The following is a 23,723-nucleotide window of genomic DNA, read 5'->3' on the forward strand; positions in this document are numbered from 1 at the left end:
CCAAAGTGCTGGGAATACAGGCATGATGTATTTTTTAATTCTTAACATTTTTCTTCCCAATAGAGATCAAGTGACTAGGCTTTTAGTTTTCCATTTTGATTTTTGCTGATGCATATTTCTAAATAATTCATATTCCAATAGGAAAAGATGGTAAAGCACGCAACAAAGACAAGAGGAATGTAAAGAAGCCCGCAGTGACAAAACCGAACAATATTAAGTCAATGTTCATTGCTTGTGCTGGAAAGAAAACTGCAGATGTGAGTTTCATGGTTTCCTTATTTTTTGTATTTTCCTTTCTGAGGTGAATTTAATATTTGATTATACAGATAATAGGTGCTCTGTGTATATTTGAGTAACATTTTTCCAATTTCACTCACTAAGTTGGATGTAGATTTCTAAGTGAATTAAGGCACCTCAGTGGTTGAAACTTGTGAAATGGAAAAGAAAATTGAACAGAAAAGCCGAATTGAGAGTGTATTTAATTTTAGTGAGTAGCAAGAAGATCATGGAATAAGGGCGAAGCAGAGGACGGGAGCTATAGATGTAGGAATGATATATACACAGGTGGTTGTTAAAATCTGTGAATGTAGATGAGCACTCAGAGTGAGGAATGAAGAGGCAAGGACTAACTGGCTAGGTCCTTCCTTTCATATACATGTGTGTAGTTTTGGTGAGACATTTTAAGTGCAAGCCTTTCTCATGTTACCTTTCTTTTTTTTAATTTTATTATTATTATACTTTAAGTTTTAGGGTACATGTGCATAATGTGCAGGTTTGTTACATATGTATACATGGGCCATGTTGGTGTGCTGCACCCATTAACTCGTCATTTAACATTAGGTATATCTCCTAATGCTGTCCCTCCCCCCTCTCCCCCCCGCCGCAGCGGTCCCCGGAGTGTGATGTTCCCCTTCCTGTGTCCATGTGTTCTCATTGTTCAATTCCCACCTATGAGTGAGAACATGCGGTGTTTGGTTTTTTGTCTTTGCGATAGTTTGCTGAGAATGATGGTTTCCAGTTTCATCCATGTCCCTACAAAGGACATGAACTCATCATTTTGTATGGCTGCATAGTATTCCATGGTGTATATGTGCCACATTTTCTTAATCCAGTCTATTGTTGTTGGACATTTGGGTTGGTTCCAAGTCTGCTATCGTGAATAGTGCCGGGATAAACATACATGTGCATGTGTCTTTATAGCAGCATGATTTATAATCCTTTGGGTATATACCCATGTTACCTTTCTTTATCATTTCCAGAAAGCTGTAGACTTGTCCAAGGATGATCTGCTAGGTGACATTCTACAGGATCTTAACACTGAGGTAAATGAATCTCCAGGAGTTGTAAAATATGCAGGGGACATAGACTGAAGAAACACTAGTAATTATACAAAACACACTATTGCCAGAATTTTTTTTCTTTTTTTGGAAACAGAAGCTTGCACTGTTGCCCAGGCTGGTGTGCAGTGGTGCGATCTTGGCTCGTTGCAACCTCTGATTCCCAGATTCCTCTTCCCTGATTCCTGCCTCAGCCTCCCGAGTAGCTAGGATTACAGGCACCTGCCACCATGCCTGGCTAATATTTTGTATTTTTACTAGAGACTGGGTTTCACTGTGTTGGCCAGGCTGGTCTTGAACTCCTTACCTCGTGATCCGCCTGTCTTGGCCTCCCAAAGTGCTGGGATTACAGGCGTGAGCCACCGTGCCCGGCCTGTTGCCAGAATTTTTTAAAATGTAAGGACGCCGACAAAAAACCCCCCACCAAAAAACAAAGAAACCCCCTTCAGATAGGTTTTATCCCACCATTTTAGGTGAGTATTTCCAGCTGTTAGAGCTGTGTGATTATGTAGACAGGGATGTGTGGGTGTGTGTTTGAAGTAGTAAGAATATACCCAGGAGTCAGTTCTGTGAGTGCTCACTGCTTGTGTTCAGTTGCTGTGGTGTATGTTCCCTAAATAGATTGAAGCCTGTCAATCTGCACAATCAAGTATAAGAGCCTTGTCTTGAATTCTGAGTGGGAATGAAGGAAGAGTGAGTGAACTATCCCTGATAGAACTCAAACAGGATTAGCTGCATTGTGAATTTGAGATTTGGCCATTTCCCATAAAGACTAAGCTCTCATTTAGAAGTGTACTTCTTTTGAAGTGACCATTGATTAAAATGACTTAACAACAACACCATGTAGTTTTGTCTTGACAATTTTTAAATGTAATATTCTCAAAGGGTAAGTGAAAGTAAGTTAAATTTTAAAAAGAAAAAATTGGGGAGGGGGTAGATATAATATCTATTTTAGTTTTCTTGTGATTTCTATAGTATCGTTGCTATAGTAACCACGATATGACATAGATGGGAGGGGGGAGGGGGAAAGGGAAAGAAAAGAAAGTTTTGCTTATTGGGCTTCAGTGAGTGAAGAAGTATACTTTTTCTGTCTGTGGTAAACCAAGCATGGCAGTGAATATGTCTTACCTTTCCTTTTAGACACCTCAAATAACTCCACCACCTGTAATGATACTGAAGAAGAAAAGATCCATTGGAGCTTCACCGAATCCTTTCTCTGTGCACACCACCATGGTAAAGTGTGTAAAGATACCTTCAATCTTGATTTATAGTATTGCTTTAAACTTATTTTGTTGCTTTTCTGTATGAGGGAAATACCTTTAAATTTGTTTTTGATTTTTGTTTTAAATTAGGACTCTCATTCAATTTATAGTTTCATGTATTTCAAAAATAGCATGTGCCTGCCTTTTTCATAGTAAATTTGCAGTAACTAGTATGTGTTTATTACAGGTATTACAGCTGTGGTAAATGCAATAATTTTCCTCCCAGAAGCAAGTATTTTTTTGTAAACCTAGGTAACAGTAAAATAATTGAAGCTGTTACATTAATAATACATAAAATCTTTTTATAAAAGGGAACTGTCATTATCTTTGGTCAGGGTAGGACAGTTGCATATTTTTAGTATGTAGGTCTAACTGACTAAATATTTAAAAACGTTTACAGGCAGTTCCTTCAGGAAAAATTGCTTCCCCTGTCTCCAGAAAAGAGCCTCCATTAACTCCTGTTCCTCTTAAACGTGCTGAATTTGCTGGTAAGTGTGATGTCGGGCAGAATTGCAAGAGTGTTGAGTGGTTTCTGTCAAAAATGGAGGTCCTATGATGGAGGAGGTAGAGGAGGTTTTGAAGGTGTTGTGATGGCAAGTTTAAATGTGAAGATTTGAATTCATAAAAATTTCAGTAAAAGTTAAAAACACCCAATTTGGAGATTAAAGAGAAATGCAAACATAGTATAGAAAAGGGACAGGCTGCTATTTTAGTGTTGGATAAGCCTTTGTGCGCCTTTGTGTGCCTTTGTGTCATGGCACTAACACATGACAAGAATGTGTGATGATGCCTACAGGCGATGATGTACAGGTCGAGACTATAGAAGAAGAGCAGGAGTCAGGGGCAATGGAGTTTGAAGATGGTGACTTTGATGAGCCCATGGAAGCTGAAGAGGTGGACCTGGAGCCTATGGCTGCCAAGACTTGGGACCAAGAGAGTGAGCCAGGAGAGGAAGTGAAACAAGAGGCGGATTCTGGGAAAGGGACCATGTCCTACTTGTAAGAGCATTTTATGACTTTTCTGGCAAATAGGACCACGTTTTTTCTGTTGGATTTTGAAAGGTTTTTGAAAATGTGATTTCTGCAGAGGAAGTTTTCTCCCAGATGTCTCTTGTTGGGACATTGATCAAGAAGGTGATAGCAGTTTCTCAGTGCAAGAAGTTCAAGTGGATTCCAGTCACCTCCCATTGGTGAAAGGGGCAGATGGGGAACAAGTATTCCACTTTTATTGGTTGGATGCTTATGAGGATCAGTACAACCAACCAGGTAATCATATATAAGGTAATTATATGCCTTTAACTCAGAGTAGGACTTTTCCCTTAAATATTTTATTTTTTGTTTCTTTTTGTGTGTTTTGTCTTTTTATTTTATTTAATCAATTTCTTTATTTCTGTTTTTTTTTTTTTCTTTATCCCTTAAATACTTGAGTGATTGTAATTAGCTCAGGTCAGGCCCTGCCCTCACTTAACGTGTATTGTAAGAGAGCTACACTCATTCATTGTAAAGTGAATGTGCCACCCTGATGGAGAGGAGCTATGGTGTGAATAATCCTTAAAGATGCTTATTCCAAAAATCAGTTACATATGGTTTTGGAATGTGTGTTTGTAGTTCACTATTGATGTGTCTGAAGTTACAGGAATGCACTTTAAAGGGAATCAGTCATTAATTTGTCTGTTCAGCAAATTTGAATGCCTATTGTGTGCTAGGCACTGAGATGGGATGAATAAGCTGGACAAATTCCCTGCACTATAATGGAGCTTATGTTCTAGGAGGGTGGCAGTGGGTGGGGGCACATTAGCAGTAAATGAGATAAATTGATAAATGATGTAAAGAAAATTAGTTGGGCGATGGCCAGGGGAGGCCTGTCTGAGGAAATGACCACTGGGCTGAGATTTGAGGTATTTGCAGAGCTGATGAAAGGGCATTTCAGCTTAACGAGCCAAGTACTAGCAAAGGCCTAGAGAGAGGAAGGAGGACGCCTGTGTGGTTGTAGCATAGTAATCAAGTGACAAGATTGGTATAAAATGAAGCTGGAGATAAAGACAAAGGCCAGATAATGTAGGACTTTGAAAGCCTCGTTAAGAAGTTTGAATCTTCTAAGAGCAATGGGGTGGCATTGGAGGGTTTTAAGTACAGGGGGTGGTGGTCACATAATTGGGTTTGCATTTTAACAGGAACAGTCATTTGTGTAGAGAATAAGCACTGTGGTGCATGTGTGCGTGTGCACACACATGTGGAGGGATGGGCTGGCGTGGGGTAATGGGAAAGTGTGGAAGCCCTGGAGATCAGTCAGTCCAGGGCAGGGCTGCTAGTTACTTGGACCCTGGTGGCTGGAAAGAAGAGAAGTAAAGGCATTTGACATGTCTTTTGACACAAACTTGTTAATGGATTGGATGGGGGAGGTGACAGAAAGGAATCAAGGATGATTTCTAGGTCATCCTAATGAGCTAATACTGTGAATTCTTAACTCACAAAAAGCCCGGAGGCTGTTCAGTATTCTTTTGTGCCTCTTTGAGCCCGTCTACATTGTGGGACTATGCATTGCAAGATCTGTCAGGTTAATGTTAAATACAGTATGCACTCTTAAACAGAGTTGTCTTTATTTAGATCCTTTTTGGATCTGTGGTACATGCAAATAGTGTATTTTTCAAAGTGGTTTCCTGGAGGCTGTATCTAGTGAAAAGAGAGGGAGTACCTAGATGTCAGCAAAGCAAGCATATGAGTAAAGTGAAGGCCACATTTACCTTAAAGATAACCAGGCATTGACTTTAACTGGAAAAATGTTAATGATCTCTGGCAGGGGTGGGGGTGGTCAGAAGCATTAATGTGCTTCAGCTTATCAAATATAGTAGCACACTGCCATGTGTTAGTTTCTTAGGAAAAGATATAATCAATTTTAGAAATGATATCTTAATTTACTTTGGCTAGCACAAAATGATTTGATTAGACCCCCTCACCTCTTTGACTATTTTGTTAGTCTGCTGGAAGGCTGGCAAGTATGATTACATGAGGCTGAGCAGATGATTTCCCATCCATTGCTGAAACCCAGGGCTGCCCCATTGTACAACCTCAGGGAATACCATTTTCACGTGACCTTCCTGGAGCACAGCAGTGTGACTGGTGCCCCCTGGAGCTGGGCAGCACACTGGCCTGGCTATCCCAGTATTACTCCCTGTGCTTTGCTGCATCTGCTCAATGCTGCATTTCATTCCCTATCTTGGTTAATGGTCCCATCAAAACCAGAAACCTGGGAGCCATCCTTGATTCCCTCCTTTTCCTCACTTTCGTTTCCAAGTCTGGTTAGTTTTCTCTGCCGAAAGTGGACAACTTACCTTCTCTTTCTCCTCATATCTACCACCCCGATCCCTTCTTGCCCACTGAAACAATTGCACCAGCCTCCTAATTGATCTCTTAGCTATCGTCTTCCACATCACTGCTAGAGGGACTGATCAGAAGGGCAATTCTGACCATGCCATTTCCTCATAAAAAGTCCTCAGTGGCTACTGCCTACAACATAAAGTCCAAACTCCTTAGCAAGGCTTCTGATGCCTGCTGTCTATGAATTTTGTTCCCTAGAAATAGTTCTCTGTATGTACTTTGCTGCTCTTTATACCTGTGTTCCTTTACTCATTGTTTTTTGTCTGATTGGAATGCCCTCATCTGACACATTGTTTAAAATTCAGCCCAGATGTTATCTCCTGGGAGTTTACCTAAACCTCCAGACCGTCTAGGAGCCCTTTCTCCTTGTGACTATATCATGGCCTTTCCCACTGTAGCATTTGTCCTATTATTTTGAAATGAACTGAGTCTGTGTTTTTCTTTGGCACAAAGCCTGTAAGCTCCTGGAGGGCTGGGATCTTTTATTTCCAGCATCCAGCCACAATGCCTTGCACATAGTAGGTGTTTAATAAATAGTTGTTGAAATAAACTGCACAGTAACTGACAGTCCTGTAGATGCAGGTGAAAAATTTGGAGACTAGTGCTGCATTTGCTACTATTACTGAGTTTGCATCTTAATGCCTTGTAGCTTTGTGGGGTGTGAGAATGTGTAACACAAAAGCAAATGGTTCCCCACTCCCCCACAACCCCACAAAGTAAATACATCCATAAAGCTTCATATTGCCAGCGTCAGTTGCCAAGGATTAGAACCTTAAGAAGCAACAACCTTCTTTCTTTCTTATGTGAAAATGAGTTGATTATTTCTGCATTTTGTTTGCTGGTTGATACTCTTAGTAAACAGAGCATTGTTTTGCAGGGTAAGGATCTAGAGCTGCATTGTCCACTGTGGTAGCCACCAGCCACCTGTAGCTCTTTAAATTTAAATTAATTAAAATGCAATACAAATTAAAAGTTATTTTCTCGGTCACTAGCCACATTTCAGGTGCTCAATAGCAACTGTGGCTAGTAGCTGCCATATTGGATGGCTCAGAAACAACAATTCCATCATCACAGAAATTTATTTCAACTAGTGCTGGTCTGTAGTGACAAGTGTTGGAAGATTGAAGCATTGAAGCACAGCTATATTTGCAAAGCAACCAGTTTATGATATATGATGGTGTTGAATTCCTGGTACTGACCATAGTCATGGATAGGCTTTTTCCACCAATATTGGAAAATATTTTGCAATTGAAAGATACTAATTTGTTATTGATCTGTTATCCAAATGCTAAGGCAGAATGAAGTTTCTGGTGCTGGAGAAGGCCTCTAGTTATGCACTTAAGAAACTGAGGCTCCAAAAGATATAATAGCTCTTTAGTGGTAGAAGCTTGGGCTTCTCACCCTCAGTCCACTCTGCTGTTCTGGTTCCGTGGTACTTCTCAAGTTGTGTTCTGTCCTATGGCACATCTTTCTCTGTTACTGATGCCAATGGGTTAAATAAGATAGCTTAAAAAAACTCCTTTAATCTCAGAGAGTTGAACACTTTCATTGTGATAGCAGGTAATGATCACTGAGCTTTGGTGAAATCAATGCTGCTAATAAAAATGAAGTACTCCAAAAGACCCTGTTATTGTTTCTCACTTTCTAACAGATTCTAAGTAAGTCAGTTGTTGCTGAATGCTCCATAATTATGAAAAGAATCTTACTCTTTGCATATGGGAAGATATCCTGTCTTCATTATGACTTTTTCAAGGTTGAATAATCCTGACTGCACCTGGTTTCAGCTAGTAACTTTGGGGGGAATGTAATCCTTGTTTACCATGATCTTTTTTGTGGCAAATGAGGCATAAACAGTGTCAAATGTGTTGCATGAAGTGTGATATTAGTTTGACAGTAAAATGAGCTTATTTGAATCTTTGAATCCAATATTAGGGTCTTTATTTTTCTCTGCATAGCATTTTGTTTTTCCATCTTTAACTGTTGTGAGGATGACTTTTAATTTTCTGAGTTACTGTGATTTCTTTTTCTTTCTTAATCTTCCCATAGTCCTTCCTTCCCTCTCCCTCCCCATCCACCCTCCCTGTTATCCCCTCAAGCTGAAAGTCTCACAACTCTTGTAAGAATTTTAATCATCTGCAGAAATGAAAATTCTTAGATCGTCTTATTTCTACCAGGATGTGTGACAAAAGGAGTCACTGATGAGTAGTCTTTGAAACTGGGGTAATTGACCTTGTGAACACTAGCCCTTGCGTGTACCAGAATTTTCTTAGTGTCTCAGATGAGTGGCTGTGTTGAGTGGCTTTGTTGATTACTGCTGTCTAATTATTCATGGAGCCCAGGATTTTGCACAGTGACCATCTCCTGGGTTGACTAACAAATGTTTGCAGTCTGTTCTCCATGGCCAATTTTCATAAACAATGATTTGATGTCTAAAAAGGCGTGGTTTTACTTTATGGTATTCATTACTTAAATTACTGAAATAGAATAGAAAGGAACATTATAAACACTACCTAGTTAGATGTCCTAAGTAGCTGTGAGGTAGAAAAGGTGAAATAGAAGATAATAGTCCCTATTGTGAGATATTTATTATTATATGGAATAAGAAATAAGAAGTAAATTATGATTTTTGTAAACACAGTTTTACATATAGAAAAACACTGATGCGCTAGTTATCCTGATACATGAATATTGGTTTTTATAGGTAAATACAAGTGCTAAAAAATTAGAATTATATTCTGAGATCTGTAATCTCACAAGAGGCTTAATTATGAGATTTGTTGGAAAATACTTTCCTTGTGTTTCTCTTTTTTTTTTTCCTTGAGACACGGTTTTGCTGTGTTGACCAGGCTGGTCTCAAACTCCTGAGCTCAAGCGATCTGCCCACCTCGGCCTTCCAAAGTGCTGGGATCACAGGCATGAGCCACTGTGCTCGGCCTGTTTTGTTTCTCTTAATCTGTATAATCCTGGTTGTGGGGAAAGTGTTTATGCAAGTTAGAGAATCATTCTGTCCCCTGTCCTCCCAGTGGTCATACATTGTACCATTGTGTTAGTGTAGTATGGCATCAGTACTGAGTAAAGAACTGATCTTGGGGAGTGGGAAATGGATATATTTGCTGTCAAAATGAGTTATCATGAAGGTATAAATGTGTGGACACATTCAGTGAGCCTCTATATTGCTCCTTTAATTAGGTGAAATTGAAATGTTTCTTTTCTCGTGATTTTCACTTATTCTTTCAGGTGTGGTATTTCTGTTTGGCAAAGTTTGGATTGAATCAGCCGAGACCCATGTGAGCTGTTGTGTCATGGTGAAAAATATCGAGCGAACACTTTACTTCCTTCCCCGTGAAATGGTAAACATTAGTGATTAGCTTTTAGTTCTCAGTCGTTGTATCTGCCACACATTCTGTGTTTTGCAGCCAGCTCTCTCTCTTTCAGTAGGGCTACAAATTCTCTACAATCCTGATGCTTCTTTCTTGCTGCTCGCCTAGTGACCACTGATTGTCAGCAATTCTGTTAGAAGTTGAGAAAAGTAGAGAAAATAAAGTAGAACTCAGTTTTTCAACTAGTTAGAGTATAAAAGTTTCTGAGTTTTAGTATATAATGCTTTCTTTCCCTGACTCCTCATTTCCATAATAATCAGGGTTGGAACTATAAGTCTCTAAAATGTGACGTGGCATTTGGCCCAGTTTTCATGGTTTTGCTGCATAGGCAGCAGTGATATTCCCTCCACTGCCATTTATTAACAAGTTCAATTCTATTTGCTTCTCCTTTTTTTTTTTTGAGACAGAGCCTAGCCCTGTCGCCCAGGCTGGAGTGCAATGGCACAATCTCGGCTCACTGCAACCTCCGCCTTCTGGGTTCAAATAGTTTTCCTGACTTAGCCTCCCGAGTAGCTGGGATTACAGGAGCCTGCCAACACACCAAGCTAATTTTTGTATTTTTAGTAGATACAGGGTTTCACCATGTTGGTCAGGCTGGTCTCAAACTCCTGACCTCATGATCTGCCTGCCTTGGCCTCCCAAAGTGCTGGGATTACAGGCATGAGCCACTGCGCTCAGTCTGCTTCTCCTTTTTTACTGGGACTTTAACATCCCCATTTCCCTCTCAGCCCCTCCCTTTGTCAGTTGAACTGTGGAGTCTCTTGGTCAGGATTTACAACACTTATTCTTCCATTTTGTAGACTTGATCATCTTTATCGCTGATTCGTTTTTTATGATGCCATTGGGAGGAACTGGGCATTTGGTTTAGTATATTTTTTGGATCTGTTTGTATCTTTGAACTTATCTGTAAGACTGCTATTAAATGTTTAAATGGGTGAGGATGAAAATTGATATAGACTTGGATTTTTGGTGGTTGAGAAGATCATTTATGTACAGATACTTTTTTCCCCCTGTCCCCCTCTCTGGGATAACAGAAAATTGATCTAAATACGGGGAAAGAAACAGAAACTCCAATTTCAATGAAGGATGTTTATGAGGAATTTGATGAGAAAATAGCAACAAAATATAAAATTATGAAGTTCAAGTCTAAGGTTTGTATTTGGTGATGATTTTTTTCCAGCTCTGTTTGTTGTTTATTTTCTGATTTAGCAAATAGTTATTGCATATTTTCTTTGTGTAAAATGCCTTCTGTGCAGCTATAATTTATTGAATGGAAATTTCATAGGTATGAATGTAAAAACAGTATATTAGATTTGCAAAAATATTTTTTCTTTCTCTTTAAACTGCTTATAAACTAGTGTTTATTAATTTGAATAGAAAGACAATCCATAGCAAATTAATTGCCTCTGGTGCTTGCAACATGTCTTGTGCTCTCATTCCCAAGTGGAGAAGAAACTGCTCTGATCTCATTTGTATTAGTTGTTGCCAAGATGTTTTGGTTAGAAAGTTAAGTAAGGTTTTATTTTTAAAAATCAGGGACTATGATACAGTCTGATAGAATGAAAATCTCCGGTTCATGTGCTAGTTATGATAAATTGTCTTGATTTTAGTAAGATATTGATACCTTTGGCCATAATCATGGGGGCTATAGCCTGCTCAAAATACTGGCTATTAATAATGATCGCAGGGAAGATTGACTTACTGAAGATAAGGCTAACAGTATTAACTATTTGAGCTTTGAATTGCGGCTGATGGGTCTTCACAATTTTAGAAGCAATTGTGATATACTGGTGAAGAGCTTAGGTGCTGAGGCCAGACTGCTTGTGCTTTAAGTCCTAGCGCTATTACTTACTAGCATGTAACTTGGGCAAGTGCCGAATGACTTTTTTTTTTTTTTTTTTGAGCTGGAGTCTTGCTCTGTTGCCCAGGTTGGAGTGCAGTGGTGTGGTGTGATCTTGGCTCACTGCAGCCTCCACCTCCTGGGTTTAAGCAATTCTCCTGCCTCAGCCTCGTGAGTAGCTGGGATTACAGGCACACGCCACAATGCCCAGCTAATTTTTTTTTGTATTTTTAGTAGAGATGGAGTTTCACCATGTTGGCCAGGCTGGTCTTGAACTCCAGACCTCAAGTGATACACCTGCCTCGGCCTCCCAAAGTGCTGGGATAACAGGCGTGAGCCACCGCGCCCAGCCGAATGACTTCTTTATGCCTGTTTCTTCATCTGAGAAATAGGGCCCCATTTCAAGAGTTGCCGGGGCCAGGCGCGGTGGCTCACGCTTGTAATCCCAGCACTTTGGGAGGCCAAGGCGGGTGGATCACGAGGTCAGGAGATCGAGACCACGGTGAAACCCCGTCTCTACTAAAAATACAAAAAATTAGCCGGGCGTGGTGGCGGGCGCCTGTAGTCCCAGCTACTCGGAGAGGCTGAGGCAGAGGAGAATTATAATGCTAATTATTATTCTAGCAAGATGGAGTTGCTTAATATCAAATAGTAGCAAATCATTTAATGCATTAACATTGTAAAAAAAATTTTAAATTTTTATTGCCCCTCTTGAATGCAAATATTTCTGAGTTCTGTAGTGTCCAAGATGAGTCCTTTTAGCATTTTGACACTGGTTGTTTTAATTCCAATTGAAAGAGGAAAGGGTACCTTTTTGGCTTTATTTACCTTTGTGTTCCATAAGGATTCTTGATGATTAAATACAAGAACATGTATTGTAATACTGGTTAGTTTGTGAAGTTTTTGTCTTAAGGATTTTTTAAAATATCTACTTACCCAGCCAGTGGAAAAGAACTATGCTTTTGAGATACCTGATGTTCCAGAAAAATCTGAGTACTTGGAACTTAAATACTCGGTAAGTCAAACAAAGAAAATTACTGGGTTTTGCTTGAGAATGACGTTTTTCTGTTTTTGAACTTTCAACTGACTTTCAGTTACGAGTATTGGCAGGGCTTCTCAAGCCCACAGTTCATTGAGGTGGGTTTATAGTAATGAATCATTGAAATGGATAAAATTAATTTAAGTATATAGACCACAGATTACACTGCCTTTCTCTGCTTTTGAGTATGCACTTTAAATAAATAAGTTGAAACAGCACGACTGTTTGTCAAGTGGAATGAATGCCACATGATGGAGCTGGACATCATTAAGTCTGTTGAAGTGTCCCTTATGAGCAGTGGAAAGGTGAGAGAGGAGTGTCAGTAGCATTGCTATAGTGCTGCTCTTGCTCCTGTAACAGGCAAGGTCATTGTATGGGATGTTAATTAACTGGACCTTAACCTCTTTTTACCTCTGTTCTAGTGTTTTGTTCCCACAACGTTGAAAAAGAAAAACTTTTAAGAACTATTTCTGACAGTGGTGATGAAAAGTATTTTCAATGAGTTCCACTCTGTTGCTTTCATTCTTCTAATGGAGTGGTACTTGGCTATTCTTTATCAGTAAAGCATGTACAGCTCTGGACAGAAATTCTCTTTCGGGGGAGCTTCTTGGCCTGTTTTTCTTCTAATGGGTGTCATCAAGATGCATTATTTTGTCATTGTGAATTGGTTTTGTTTCCTACTGTGAATTGTTTTGGATTTCATTTGTGGCAAATTACATTTCATATATATCAAAGGGGTTTCTTCTGTGCTTCATAGAGAGGCTTTTGTTTATTTCAAATATAGACTTTGGAAAATGCAAAGTAATAGTTTTAAACAAAAAGATTTTTTTTTTTTTCCTTTTTCAGGCTGAAATGCCACAGCTTCCTCAAGATTTGAAAGGAGAAACTTTTTCTCATGTATTTGGGACCAACACATCTAGCCTGGAACTGTTCTTGATGAACAGAAAGATCAAAGGACCTTGTTGGCTTGAAGTAAAAAGTCCACGTAAGGAAAAATATATGCTCAGAATGCTGAATAGATTGCTGATAGATGTGGTTTTTAAAAGGGAAGTTAGGAAATTGATCTATTTATTTTAATGTGTCTACTTCCTTTTCTGTTTGTTTCTTCAGTTTTCCTTGAGTGAGTATAGGGAGTACATTTGGAATCACCTTATCTCTGTAATGCCTGGCAGTTTAGTCTGAGGGAGGCCTTAGTTTGGGGTACATCCCCATTATGCTGTTATTCATATGTACTTCTGACCTGGCTGATGTGGCCCAGCTGTTCTGCATAGTGAACTGCTGACCTTTGAAGGAGAGGAGAATTGCTATTAAATATGGATAGTGCATGTTTTTCCTGTTACCTGATGTTTTTCAGTAATTGCTTCTATGATAGTCTGCTTTGTCTTAAAAATGTTTCATGATTCCTCCAAGGCAGTGTTTCAGTTTTTTTAAAACCTATTTTGGGTCCTGGATTCTTTGGAGAATCTGATGAAAGCTATAGACCTCTTTCCCAGGAAAATGAACATATGTACACACACGTGAGGATTTGCATACAACCCAATAATGTGGCTTATTTTTAGTTAGATGTTATAATATGTCATTCTTATTAGAAGGCAGGGTTGAAGAATATGCCAGTTAATGACAGATGTCTTAATTATAGTAGTTTTTCTTTTTCAGTAAATAGCTATTGATCTGTTGTATCTATTCTCTTTCAGAGCTCTTGAATCAGCCAATCAGTTGGTGTAAAGTTGAGGCAATGGCTTTGAAACCAGACCTGGTGAATGTAATTAAGGATGTCAGTCCACCACCGCTTGTCGTGATGGCTTTCAGCATGAAGACAATGCAGAATGCAAAGAACCATCAAAATGAGGTTTAAAAAATAGGACAGATTTTGTACCCATGCCGTAGATGCGATACTTGCCTGAACTTGCACAGCTTTGCTTTAAGAGAAAGTTGTTCTTTTTGGAGGGGAAAGAATACTAATTCACTACTAAACTCTTATTATAGAGAATTAATTGAATTTGTCTAGTATTGGAGTTTTTTCTTAAAGACTTAAATTGCTGAACTTATTTTTGTCTATTAAATTTTTTACTTAGGAGAACTTCAAATGGACACAGACAGAGTAATAAAATGAACTCCCCATACCAATCACTCATATTCAGCAGTTAGCAAGATTTTGTCACACTTGTTTATTTCTCTCCTTTTTTTCTTCTTGAAGTATTTTAAAGCTAGTCTCAGACATTGTGTCATTTTCCCTGTGAACCTTGGTATGCTTCTCTCAAAATGTGGTATTTCTTATATAATACCATTAGCACACCTAATAATATTAACAGTGACTCCTTGGTATAATCTAAAATACCCAGTCCATACTTACATGACTCCGTCTCTCAAGATGCCTTTTAAAACTCAGTTTGTTTGAATCAGGATTCACACAAGATTCACAGATGGTATTTAATCTCTGTGCCTCTTGAATCTCTTTTAAACAGGAAGAACTCACTCCTACTCTCCAGTTTTTTTAATGACATTGAATAATTAAAGAATCATTGTTGGTTGTCTTGTAGAATATCCCATTTTCTCTATTTATTTGCTTTGTTGTGGTGTCATTGGACTTTTCCTCTGTAGCAGGGGTTGGCAGGCAATGAATTGTCTGTGAGCCAAATCCAGCCTGCTACATATTTGTGTAAGTCAAGTTTCCTTGGAAGACAGCATGTCTACAGCTGCTTTTGCACTATGACAGCAGAATTGAGTAGTAACAGTGACCATATGGCCTGCAAAGCCTAAAATATTTACTGTCTGGCTTTTGAAAGAAAAAGTGTGCTGACCCTGCCTTATCCTTCATATTTCTGCATACTATAAGCGAGCTCTAAAGGATCAAATTAGATTCAGGTTCAACTTTTTTAGCCAAAATGCTTTATAGGTGATGCAGTGTACTTCATATTGCATCATATCAGAAGACACAATGTCTGGTTAAGCTGCTATTAGTTGACAAAGGCTGGGATCAGTGGAAAAAAATAACCCGCTATTAGCAAGTCTGTGTCTGATTAGCGGTTGAATGAATGATAACTATTGTAATTCTCCATTAGTTTTTCATCTAAGGTTTTTTAACTTTGACACTACAGGTATTTTGGGCCAGATAATTCTTTTGTGGGGTACTGTCCTGGGCATTGTAGGATGTTTAACAGCATCCCTGGTCTTTACCTTCTAGATGCCAGTAGCATCCCTCCCCTCTAGTTGTGACAACCAAAAAATGCCTACAAACACATCATCAGATGTCCCAGGGTCAGGGGATGCGTATGTGTGTATAAAATTACCCCTAGTTGAGAACCACTGAGCTAATGGCTTTATTAGTCATTTTTGCTGGAATTAGTTAATTTTATTAGGAGTCGTAAAATGGTGGTTTTTAAAAATTCTGTCCATGGTTTTTAGATTTTTTCTATAAAATTAAACTTTTTTCTTTAGCCAGTATTATTTGGTTATGCCATAATGGTTTACACAGGAAAGACAGGATAAATGTTTACTTCTTTCTCTTTAATTGCCAGTTGTCCTAGTAGGAAGTTGGGACCTATATTACATGCAGTCGTGACTGATGCTTTATTTATTTATTTATTTTTGTTGTTACGTTTTAACTTCCTAAGTCCTTTTGACATTGATAGGAATCTTTTTTAACAGCATTTTGTCAGTATTTTCAGATTTTTTTTTAGTATGTGATTTGATCTTTTTTTTTTCTTTTTTTTGAGACAGAGTCTCACTCTGTTGCCCAGGCTGGAGTGCAGTGACATAGTCTCGGCTTACTGTGGCCTCTGCCTCCCAGGTTCAAGTGATTCTCCTGCCTCAGCCTCCCGAGTAACTGGGATTACAGGTTCGGGCCACTACACCTGGTTAATTTTTAGTAGAGGCAGGGTTTCACCATGTTGCCAAGGCTGGTCTTGAACCCCTGACCTCAAGTGATCTGCCCACCCCAGCCTCCCAAAGTGCTGGAATTACAGGCGTGAGCCATGGCACCCGGCGTGATCTTTTAATAATAGTTAATACTGTAGATGGCCATAGTTCATAGTTAAGTGTTTGGGAGAAGTTTAATTAGTAGTTAGTTAAAATTTTTAAAAAGTATCCACCTTTAGTGTCCGGAATGAGGTTTCCATATTCCATTTTCTTTTCTTTCTTTTTTTTTTTTTTTCTTCTTTTGAGACGGAGTCCTGCTCTGTTGCCTAGACTGGAGTGGAGTGCAGTGATGCAATCTCCGCTCACTGCAACCTCTGTCTCCCGGGTTCAAGTGATTCTCCTGCCTCAGCCTCCTGAGTAGCTGGAATTACAGGTGTGCATCACCACATGCCCAGCTGATTTTTATATTTTTAGTAGAGACAGAGTTTCACCATGTTGGCCAGGCTGGTCCCAAACTCCTGACCTTAAGTGATCCGCCCACCTTGGCCTCCCAAAGTGCTGGGATTACAGGCGTGAGCCACCATACCCAACCCCATTTTCTAATAAAAGGAAATTGGGCACTCTGGAGTAATGGCTGATTCAGGGAAGGAAATGTCCAGGATAAGTCTGGAACATCTTATTATACCAGAAAGCAAGGACAGTATTAAAATCTACTGAAGATATGTCAAAAGGACTCAGGAATCAACTTGAAGAGTCTTCTACTGAACAAAGATGGGACAATGTGAGGGTAAGAATAAGTTTAACAGATTGCAACACATCAGATCCATGAGTTCATAATGATATTGTCTGCAATGACACCACATTGATCACTTCTGAAGGAAGCTAGGGAACCAACTCATTATTTTGAAAACGATAAAGGGATTGAATGAAGGTTTTTGACTTTTCTGAACACATGCTATACCTCAGGCAACCAAATATTGATGAGGGGAAGTTTCTCTTCATAGACGATTTCCAGCTAATAAAGATAAATGGAATAGTACCACTTTGTAATTGCCGGTGAAATAATGGATCCAGGAAGTGATCACCAGTGGGTACTTATATCTCTAAGATAGAGATGAGCAGACATTATGTGCCTGTGCCTTTGGATAGAAGTAATCAGTGCCTCTAAAGTATTCTTGCCCCAGAATTGAACCTGATTTTGATCAAGCTTTTAGACCTAACTGTGAATTTATAGGCAGTATGGAGACAGAAAAGTTAAGTGACACTGTTGGGACACAAGTAGTGGAATCCATACTATGAGGCACTCTCTAAGACAAACAGCCTAGTTTCTTTAACAAATAATTTATAGGGGAATGACAGATGGGATAGGGTTGTACCTGTAGTTTTACATATCAACCATTACAAAGTATGGTCCTTATGTGGTAAATAAAATTGAGATAATTGGAAAATAAGAAAATTTAAATTCTGCCTGGATAATTAATGATTTTAAGAAATTACTATTCATGTAATTGTATTAGGTGAGATAATTGTGTTGTGATTATATTTTTCAAACTTCTTATCTTTCAGAGTGGTGGTGATTGTCAACTGGGTGAGATTTTGCCTCTAAGGGGACATTTGACAATGTCTAGAGACATTTTTGGTTATCACAACTCAGGGGGTCTGGGAATGGTAATACTGGCAACTAGTAGGGAGATGCTGGGGATGCTGCTAACATCATACAGAGCACAGGACAGCCCCCACAACAAAGAATTATTTGGCCCAAGGTGTCAATAGCTCCATGATTGAGAAACCCAGTTTTAGAGATTGATGCTGAAATCTTCCCAGATAAAATGATGGGTTTGGGTTTTGCTTCAAAATAATCTAGAGAGAGGAAGAAAGTAGGTAGGGTTATAGATGAGTTGATAATTGAAACTGGATGATGGCTATATAGGAGTTAATTTTATTTTGTCTATTTTTAATGTGTTTACATATTTTTATAGTAAAAAGTTTAAAGTATTTATTATTTTTCGAGACAGAGTCTCACTCTGTCACCCAGGCTGGAGCGCAGTGGCGTGATCTCAGTTCACTACAACCTCTGCCTCTTGGGTTCAAGTGATTCTCCTGCCTCAGTCTCCCGAGTAGCTGGGATTACAGGTGCACGCCACCATGCCCAGCTAAGTACTGTATTTTTAGTAGAAACGGGGTTTTACCACGTTGACCAGGCTCATCTCAAACTCCTTACCTCAAGTGGTCCACCCGCCTCAGCCTCTCAGAGTGCTGGAATTACAGGCATGAGCCACCACGCCTGGCCAAAGTTTTCATATGTATTTAAATGTGTATCTTTAAATATTCTCGGTGATTTTGGTGAGAATGCAGAATATATAGTAGCGGTCTGGTAAGTGGGTTTTTTCCTCCTTTCTTTGCAGATTATTGCTATGGCAGCTTTGGTCCATCACAGTTTTGCATTGGATAAAGCAGCCCCAAAGCCTCCCTTTCAGTCACACTTCTGTGGTATGTATTTTTTTTAAGCTGGCTTACTAATAGCTTGATTTGAATTTCCTTGTTTTTTCTCCAGCTATTGGATCAGTAACTTGTTTTTCAAAAATCGTTTTCAAGAATAGTGCATATCGTTAAAGAGGGTTTTGTTTTGTTTTGTTTTTTGTTTTTTGCCGTGGAAACTAAGTTTTATTGGGTTGGTTGCCTCCTATTCAGCTGGTTCATTTTTTTTTCTAGGAGCAGAAGTCTGGAGTCTATTTGATATCTTTTTTTTGTTTCAATGGTTGCTCTACTGAGGTTGAGTAGTTTTTTCCTGGGTCAAAATTAGACTTTAACTATTTTCCGATGTCATTCTAATAGCCTATCATAGAAGCTTGATCAAAGTTTTCTGTGTGATGAGGCAAGATGCCAAGGAATAAATATTTACCTATTTGGGAGGAGTTATAGTAATAACAATTGGAGTTGGGTTGTGCTATGCATAAAATTCAATGGATGAAACAATTCCACCAAGTTCTGCATGTGTGTTTTATGAGTCAGTCTCCAAGGAGGATTCTGATATATTCCATGTTGAGAGCTTGGCCAGTTACCTAACCATTTTGCTGTTTTTTAAAAAAGGGAATAATACCATTGACCTATTATATTTCCTGGGATCTTTTTCAGCCCAGAAGCAGAGATTAACTTGGCCAGCCTCTTGTCTGGTTTTCTTGGGTATTAGGAAAGTAGGACTAAAACATGCAGAGAAGGGAGTACGAGATATGATTGTTGTGAAGTTTTCCCCCTTAAGTGGGTGGAACACATGGAACAAAATGATGATGAGAATAGCCTGGAAAATATGTAGAAGAGAGCAATCATGAGCTCATTTCAACACGCATTTATTCCCTTCCTCTATGTACGTCACTATGTGAACAGCTGTTGTGTATGGTAAGGAACTTACAGTGTGTAATAGGGGAACTTTGGTCAATTTTACCTTTTGAGAAGGTTGAACTGAGTTTCTCCACTGTATGCTGCTTGGGGCATTGGTGGTGGTGGGATTTCCTTTGAGGAAGACTGCTAAAATCTTCCATTCTGACTTCAATGGATAGATAGCAAATGTTTCATCAAAGCAGTTTTAACAACTGCAGGGACGTAGGGTTCTGTGCTTGACTATTCTTTTGAGGTCATCAACATGACCACTGGAAGTATTTGATGATCCTCCTAATTCTTTAGGGTTGGGGGGAATATATTTAAGACAGTTTATTTTGGAAACATGTACTATATGATTACCTGAAATTAGACTAAGATGGGTGTTGGAATCTTTATTTTTTTTCCTTTTTACAGTTGTGTCTAAACCAAAGGACTGTATTTTTCCGTATGCTTTCAAAGAAGTCATTGAGAAAAAGGTAAAGTGCTCATTATATGAAGCACCTGTTTGTTTGGAGAGAGAGAAAAGGGGGGTGGTATGGACTAGTAGAAAAAAGGTGTTTTATATTTTATTAGATTCATTCCTGCCAGATTGGACTATGACATCGACCCATTAAAATGTATTAGACATATACACCTAGAAGCATTATTTAACAATGTTTAAATGTTTTACTACCTGAAAATAATGGGACTCTGTACTGTATTGGTGGTTGGATAGGCTCAAACCCCCCTCCAATAGCTTAATTAGAAGCTTCTGTAAAATGCATGATCATATGATTACTGTTTTGGGAAGGTGTTGGGTAGAGTCCCTCCCCAGCTTGAGGGAAGCCAAATGAAGTTGGGAATACTGTGGATGTTAAAGGGCCATGTATTGACACAGTTGACATGGGGTTGGCCAAAATGGATCAGTGATCTCTAAATTCCAGCATGCTCCATGAAGAAGTTTTCATGGGTCCTTAATAAAATGGGGAGGAGTGGGAAGTAGTATAATGTAGTGAATTTTTCACAAAGGTAAATGTATTCAATCAAAAGAATTTTCTTTTATGGATTGTATGTTGTTTCATTTACGAAGTGATGATATTGATACATTTTTAGGTTTGTTTTGTTTTTTAATGTCTTCACTTGACAAAAGTAAGCAACCTTGTCAGGTTCTACTTATTTAATTGGCTTGAGAAGTCCAGTAGTTGGGAGGTACTGTTAGATTAGGCTATTATTTGTGAAGTGCCGTGAATTACCTAACCAGGTAAAATGACCTAGGAAAATTCCATTAGAGTCAAATCGACTTTTTTTTTTGAGACAGAGTCCCGCTTTGTTGCCCAGGCTGGAGTGCAGTGGCGTGATATTGGCTCACTGCAGCCTCCACTCCCTAGTTCAAGGGATTCTCGTGCCTCAGCCTCCTGAGTAGCTGGGATTACAGGCTCATGGCACCACGCCCGGCTAATTTTTGTATTTTTAGTAGAGACAGGGTTTCACCATATTGACCAGGATGGTCTCAAGCTCCTGACCTCAAGTGATTCACCCGCCTCAGCCTCCCAAAGTGCTGGAATTACCGGTGTGAGCCACTGTGCCCAGCCGAACTGACATTTTTTAACTGACCTAGTTGTAGAAAACATATAACCATCAACTTCCATTTTTAGAGATTTTTAATGAGTGGATCTTTTGAATACCTGATTTATATTCAGTAATCCAAATAGAAGCCTTTTGTGTGAAGATAGGTTTTGTTTATACTTAAAACACTTATAATTCTTTTTATTTTTATTTTTTGAGACGAAGTTTTGCTCTTGTTGCCTAGGCTGGAGTGCAATGGCACAATCTCTTCTCACTACAACCTCTGCCTCCCAGTTTCAAGCGATTCTCCTGCCTCAGCCTCCCAAGTAGCTGGGATTACAGGCACGTGCCACCACGCCCGGCTAATTTTGTATTTTTAGTAGAGACAGGGTTTCACCATGTTGGTCAGGCTGGTCTCCAACTCCTGACCTTAGGTGATCCACCCGCCTCGGCCTCCCAAAGTGCTGGGATTACAGGTGTGAGCCACTGCGCCCAGCCACTTATAATTCTTAAATATGTTTGTTTTTAGTCTAGTTTCTTATTTATCAGTTCTTATCTTACCATTTGGGATTATTTTATACAATCCTTGGGATTTCTTTGCCCAGTAAATACTTAAACAGTGAAGTCTACCAGGGATTATATAGGAAAGTAATGTTTTTGATAGGTACTCTGATTCATATGCTCTAAATGCATCCAGATGCACAAGCATATCCCTGTGGAGGGACATTTCTATATTTTATGTTGCTCAGCACTTAAAATTTTGCTTTATTCACATGCTTGTTACTAGAATGAGCTCCTCAGAGACTCTGAAATTATTACTATGAAACCTACAATCAGGAATTTCATCGCTACATTTAGTTTTGAAATGGATGGTTTCTTTTAACCCTAAGAAATCTTACCATAGTTGAACAAGAAGCCAAGATACAGTACTTGCAGACAGTAAAGAGTCGTCAGTGACTGGTATGTTTTTATCTAACAGAATGTGAAGGTTGAGGTTGCTGCAACAGAAAGAACACTGCTAGGTTTTTTCCTTGCAAAAGTTCACAAAATTGATCCTGATATCATTGTGGTGAGTAGATGTTTGATCATGTTGTGGGGAAGCTCTTCATTTCTTAGTTCTTTTCAGTGTGACTTTATTGGTGCTTTTGAGCAGCAAATAATCTTTTCAGAGTAAAATGATCCTGTGGACTAGTGGGAATTGCTGCTAATAGGAGAAAAAAATAGCAAGCCCACTGCAAGATTGTTTTTTTTTTCTCTAGTATAAAAGCAACCCATGACTTAGTGTTGAAGTTAAGGATTGTCTGGCTATTTATGCTTAGAGACCAGCACGTAAGTAAGTAAACATGTACAAATGGAGTTATTGCCAAAATCTTCACTTAGTAGTTGTATAGTGGTCACAGGAGTTTATTAATTCCCTTGGTTTGGTGCAAATCACAAAACTAAGTATTTTAATTTTATGAGTTCAGTGGATCTCTATGACATATTCCTTTGAAAACTCAGGGCTCGGAATTGATTTTTCTCTTGACGATCCATTATGTCCCCACTAGATAGCTTGAGCTAATAATTCATTGAGCTATTTTTTGCCCCAGTTCCTGAGAGTCATAAAGCAACATTTTGCTTTATATATCCTCTGGCCTTTCTGGTTTGTAGAATATGGAATTCCTTCATTTGTCTTTTTTCTAGGTTAATGGATCAATCATATTGTTTTTGTTTTTTTCAGAGGAACGTAGGCTATAAATGCCTATATTTTGGATGTGATATAGGTAATTTGGGTACATTGAAGTCTTGCAAAAGTGTTCGCCGTATTCTTCCCTACATTCGTTTTTACTCTTGGGTACCTTATCTGGCAACTGTATAGCTAGCATCCTGAGTTCCTGTGGATAGGAAGCGATATCTCTGCACCTACTTCCCTTATGATATTTCAAGACCTGTCTTTAAAGTTCCAAAAAGATTCTGTCCACAGTGTTGTACTGTGACATTCTGTCTCAGCACCAGGCCCTCAGTTAGCCTCCAATAACAACAGTGTCTTGGACCCCAAGGAGATGCCACGAAGCCTGGGAAACCTGGCCTGGCTTTGGGTGTTAGAGCCAAGTCTATGCGTGAGAAATCTGGATGTAAGATGGAATTCTGACATGAATTTTTAATTATTATGTAATATATATATTATAATTTCAATTATTATAATTTGTAAGTGAGACTTCCTCAAGGCCTTTGGGTCTTCTAATTTAATAAGCAAAATTGCTATAAATATCTAGTGGTAAAACACATATAACATAAAATTAACTGTGTTGACCATTTTATAGTATACAGTTCAGTGGTATTAACTACACTCATAATGTTATACAACCATCACCATGATCCATCTCTGTAACTCTTTTTCATCTTGTAAAACTGAAACGCTGTACTCATTAACTTCCCATTCCCCCGGCCCCTGGCAACTACCATTCTACTTTTTGTTTCTATGATTTTGACTACTCTAAGTAGTGGTATATATTTTTAAATAAGTTTAATAACAAATATATTTATTGATGTGAATTATTTTAAACGTCATCTAATTTTTGATAAACATAGGAAAGTGAATCATGTTCACGTGTCGGAAATTATGGAAATGAAAAATCTGATTGCATTTTTGAGATAATTTCTACTCTATGTAGTTTTGTTTCTTTGCTTTTAACAAGTTTCTTTTTTTTTTTTTTTTTTTTTTTTT

General features: G+C 38.7%; 1 protein-coding gene across 4 annotated transcripts in view; it reads left to right on the forward strand.

The window, feature by feature from the left end:
* The window catches only part of POLA1 (DNA polymerase alpha 1, catalytic subunit), a 306,069-nt gene that overhangs the window by 19,057 nt on the left and 263,289 nt on the right, over positions 1 to 23,723 (forward strand). For all 4 annotated transcript variants that reach the window (XM_032756700.2, XM_032756701.2, XM_032756702.2 and 1 more), the window contains exons 5-18: positions 142 to 257; positions 1,260 to 1,322; positions 2,478 to 2,570; positions 3,000 to 3,087; positions 3,396 to 3,597; positions 3,686 to 3,864; positions 9,214 to 9,326; positions 10,391 to 10,507; positions 12,137 to 12,211; positions 13,082 to 13,220; positions 13,930 to 14,084; positions 18,499 to 18,583; positions 19,886 to 19,947; positions 21,996 to 22,085. In XM_032756700.2, the coding sequence (XP_032612591.1) occupies positions 142 to 257; positions 1,260 to 1,322; positions 2,478 to 2,570; positions 3,000 to 3,087; positions 3,396 to 3,597; positions 3,686 to 3,864; positions 9,214 to 9,326; positions 10,391 to 10,507; positions 12,137 to 12,211; positions 13,082 to 13,220; positions 13,930 to 14,084; positions 18,499 to 18,583; positions 19,886 to 19,947; positions 21,996 to 22,085 (1,577 nt within the window). The remainder of the gene's footprint in view (positions 1 to 141; positions 258 to 1,259; positions 1,323 to 2,477; positions 2,571 to 2,999; positions 3,088 to 3,395; positions 3,598 to 3,685; positions 3,865 to 9,213; positions 9,327 to 10,390; positions 10,508 to 12,136; positions 12,212 to 13,081; positions 13,221 to 13,929; positions 14,085 to 18,498; positions 18,584 to 19,885; positions 19,948 to 21,995; positions 22,086 to 23,723) is intronic.

This window comes from Hylobates moloch, unplaced genomic scaffold (assembly GCF_009828535.3).
Source record: "Hylobates moloch isolate HMO894 unplaced genomic scaffold, HMol_V3 SCAFFOLD_7, whole genome shotgun sequence".
In the NCBI taxonomy this organism is placed as follows: Eukaryota; Metazoa; Chordata; class Mammalia; order Primates; family Hylobatidae; genus Hylobates; species Hylobates moloch.